Source organism: Hippocampus comes, unplaced genomic scaffold (genome assembly GCF_001891065.2).
Source record: "Hippocampus comes isolate QL1 unplaced genomic scaffold, H_comes_QL1_v1.1 scaffold1266, whole genome shotgun sequence".
Classification (NCBI taxonomy): domain Eukaryota; kingdom Metazoa; phylum Chordata; class Actinopteri; order Syngnathiformes; family Syngnathidae; genus Hippocampus; species Hippocampus comes.
Genome location: NW_017806240.1, coordinates 1 through 3564, shown reverse-complemented (window position 1 = coordinate 3564; position 3564 = coordinate 1). Strand labels below are relative to the sequence as shown.

Genomic DNA, 3564 nt, shown 5'->3' with positions numbered 1-3564 from the left:
TGCTGCCTCTGCCAGTTTGTGACGTCAACCAATAATGCAAGTCAAAATGTCCTCATAAAACTAGTCGCGTATTTCGAGTCTTTCACAAACCCGACATATCAGTTTTAAGTATATTTTAGTAAACATCAAGGGCAATTTAGAGTTTGCTCAACTCACATCATGTGCAAACACCAAAGAAAATTCAGCCTTCAATTAACCTACTGTCAAGGTCGTTTAGAGTGCTCATATAGACTAGAATGAAAATATTTTCGTAAAATCAAAGACATCTTGAGGCCACTTTCAACCTGCCAGAAATTTTTTGTCACCATCAAAGACAATTTGGAGCCCTCAATGAAACTCAAGTGTAGGGGTCGGGAACCTTTTTGACTAAGAGAGTCATAAAAGCAAAATATTTGGAAATGTATTTCAGTGAATAAATGTGAAGTGTGTGTTATTCATCGGCATCAAAGACACGTAAGAGTCCCCCAGAAATGTTTTTTTCCCCACAAACATCAAACGCAATTCCTCTGTTCATATTTTGTAAACATCGAAGACACTTTTGCTCTTGGATTGAAGACAAGACAATGAACCGAAAGTACATTTTGGTAAGCCATGAAAATAACATTCTCGTACACCAAAGACAATTCTGTCCTCCGTGTACCAAATGTAATGTCCACATTATCGTGAACATCAAAGACATTTTGAGTTCAGTGGCCCTATTATACAAGTTGACTTGCTCCAGAAAACATCTGATAAATTATTTCCGCCAATTCCGTTTAAAAAGTATGTCAAGTGAAGGCAAAATGGGCTGGAATGGAACAAATGAAGAAAAACCAACCAAACAAGCAAACAACGCTGTCTGTTTCCCTGCCGTCCGAATGAGTCATCATCAGCAAAGTAATCTGAGCTCAGAAGCAATATATTTTTTTTTGTTTTGCTTGGCTTACCTGCATCACAGGCATCGGGGCAGGATGTCCACTCACTGAAAGGGGTCATGATGCAATCTTTCTTGCAGGGCAGCTGACACGGACGCACTGTGCTGGGCCGAGGAGCGTCTGGGCACCTGCGCGCAGCCACGGGTGGAATGAACTTCAAAAACAGGGAGACTAGCTTGTTTTTTTTGTAGAATCCCATTTTTTGACGGTAAGAGAGTGACAAAAGATGATAGGGATTACTTTTAAAGAGTGTATTTTAGTAAGTTTGTATGTTAACGGGAAGGGCATAATTAAAAAAACAAACAAACAAAAAACAGCAACATTTTTTGGGTCTCTCGATCACAGATTGTATGTTTTCAATCTTCTTTGATGCAGACTCAGTCATTCGGTCCTTGGAGCAAAAGTGGAAATATTTATTAGCATCTGTCTGCTGAATAAATTGCCTTTAAGTATCGATGGCACTTAATTACTGTTATTATCATCACTGACAAGAGGCAGCAGTTAATTAGGCTTTCTGGAAAGCGCAGATTTGATTTTTATTTGTCCAAGCGTGGCTGCAAAGGGAAGATACCGCTTGGGAAAGCTCAAAGTTTGTCATAATTTTTACTCTTTTTTTTTTCTTCTTTTTTTAATCAATTTATTCAGCCCTGATTCACTTGAAGCATTCGTTTCTCAGCACCGCATGCTCCTTGTTCGTTTTGTCATCGAAATACGCACATTGTATCTGTCAACATTTGCATTTGTCTACCAGACGGCGCACCTTTTTCCCTTATTCAAAAGATGCGGCAAAGCCCCTTTTTACTGTCAGCTGTAGGGGAGCCTCGCTACTGAAATGACAAGTGTGTGACTTATTGATGGCGGAGAACCGTGTGTATGTAAAAAAAAAGATCTGGTGGTGTGTATTATGAACACTTTAAAAACAACCAGAGTTACATTTAATAATAATAATAATATTGTAGGTGGTGTTGATTTCTATTTTTGGATTTATTTAACCATATAAGGATGGATTTGGCAAAATAAATGCAAATACAAAAATGTAATCTGCAATTGTACCTGGCTGCACAGATAGATTTTTCAATTCTGGGTTATTTTGGGTCATTGTGTTCATTGCTATTGTGCAAGGTGCCTTTCAATAAATCTCCTAAATGGAGCAGAAGCAAAGAGAACTTACTTCTTAGGGGGCACCTGTCCCACGTTGACACGCACACACATGACTTTTCTCGTCTGGACCCCGTTGGAGCAGCTGCCAAGGCCCACGGCCGCACCCTCCGAGGTGGCGTTGAGGGTCGCGGAGGAGGGGTCCTCGGAGCAAGGCCCCCATGGACCTGTCTGCCAGTGGTACACGGTGCACGCATGCTCGTTGCAGTTGCGGACCTCCTGCAGTGAACTGCTGTTGGGGCACATGGCGCCACCTTGAAAAAAGACACAGTTCAGGTCACCATACCGTATCATGATTCCCGAAAGTCATCTATCATTCATACTAATATATCATACGAAATGACAAGACAGGCTATGCTGTTACAGTAATTGCAACTCTGGCATAATTCATAGTGAGCTATTTTGAATTTGAACTTGCCTGTATACTGTAAAAAAAACATTGAAACTGAAAATCCATGATATAGATTTGAATGATGAACCACAATATAGCAAGGGTTCACTGTATGCGATCAGATGGGGGTGAAGCAGCATGTGACTCACTTCTTGAGGTCATTTTTGTTTCAGGCATGTGAGCGGCTAACAAAAAGTCAAGCTAAATCTAGACAGAAGTCTACACTGCACGGGATAGTTGTGTTTGTGAAAACCCCAGTTTACTTTGGACACTCCAAGCATCCAGCACTCCAGAACCAATCTAAGATGCCCACAACTCCAACTATTTGTCTAGTTACAGCAAAGATTTACCAAAAAGTTCCGGAAATTTGGGTACCCGTGAAAGACCTTTAAAAAAAAGAAACAGTGTTAAGAAAGTCAATCAATCCAGTAACAAGCTATGAAGAAACAAGCCTGAAATGAACTACAAAAAGGTGACAAGCGTTTGTCAGTCACACAGCCATATTTGAGGAGTGCTAACATGCTATTCAAGCTAACTAGAGGTTTGAAATTAGCCTGCTTCCATTACCCTCCATGACTCAGTCACACAGCCATATTTGAGGAGTGCTAACATGCTATTCAAGCTAACTAGAGGTTTGAAATTAGCCTGCTTCCGTTACCCTCCATGACTGTGATCCAGGCCACAACCATGTCAGTGACTGTGAATAAGAACACACAAGACAAACACACACACACACTTGTAACCAGAGAGGACAGGCAGGAAGCGATGTCACAGTTTTACTCATAAAAAAGTTTGGGATATTGGGCTTTGAGATGCCATTTCAGAAAGAACCTAAAATGCACCATGACCCCTCCGGCTGGATTTAATTTGAGCTTCTGTAGGCTTTTGAATGTCCCAACTGTTGAATGTTTCAGTACTTGCCATTTTCGAACAAGAAGCTAAAGGGCAAAATAACAGGTGATTTTTTTTTTTTTTTTGGTTAACATTTCCAAGGACATTCCTATTTTTTATGTCTTTTTGTGACTCTTCCGGTCTCTATGTTGAAACCTGCTGATGACACACCGTGCGTGACACCCGAAGATCAGTGGCCACGTTCCTCTC

General features: G+C 40.8%; 1 protein-coding gene across 1 annotated transcript; it reads right to left on the bottom strand.

The window, feature by feature from the left end:
* Window positions 1–926: 926 nt before the first annotated feature.
* On the bottom strand, window positions 927–3451 carry LOC109507765 (thrombospondin type-1 domain-containing protein 7A-like; the record flags this gene model as incomplete). The annotated part of the gene is made up of 3 exons (XM_019857416.1): window positions 2814–3451; window positions 2086–2326; window positions 927–1042 (listed from the first exon to the last, which is right to left on the bottom strand). Coding segments are annotated over exons 2-3 (349 nt in total), but the record flags the coding sequence as incomplete, so codon positions are not given.
* Between the last annotated feature and the right edge of the window lie 113 nt (window positions 3452–3564).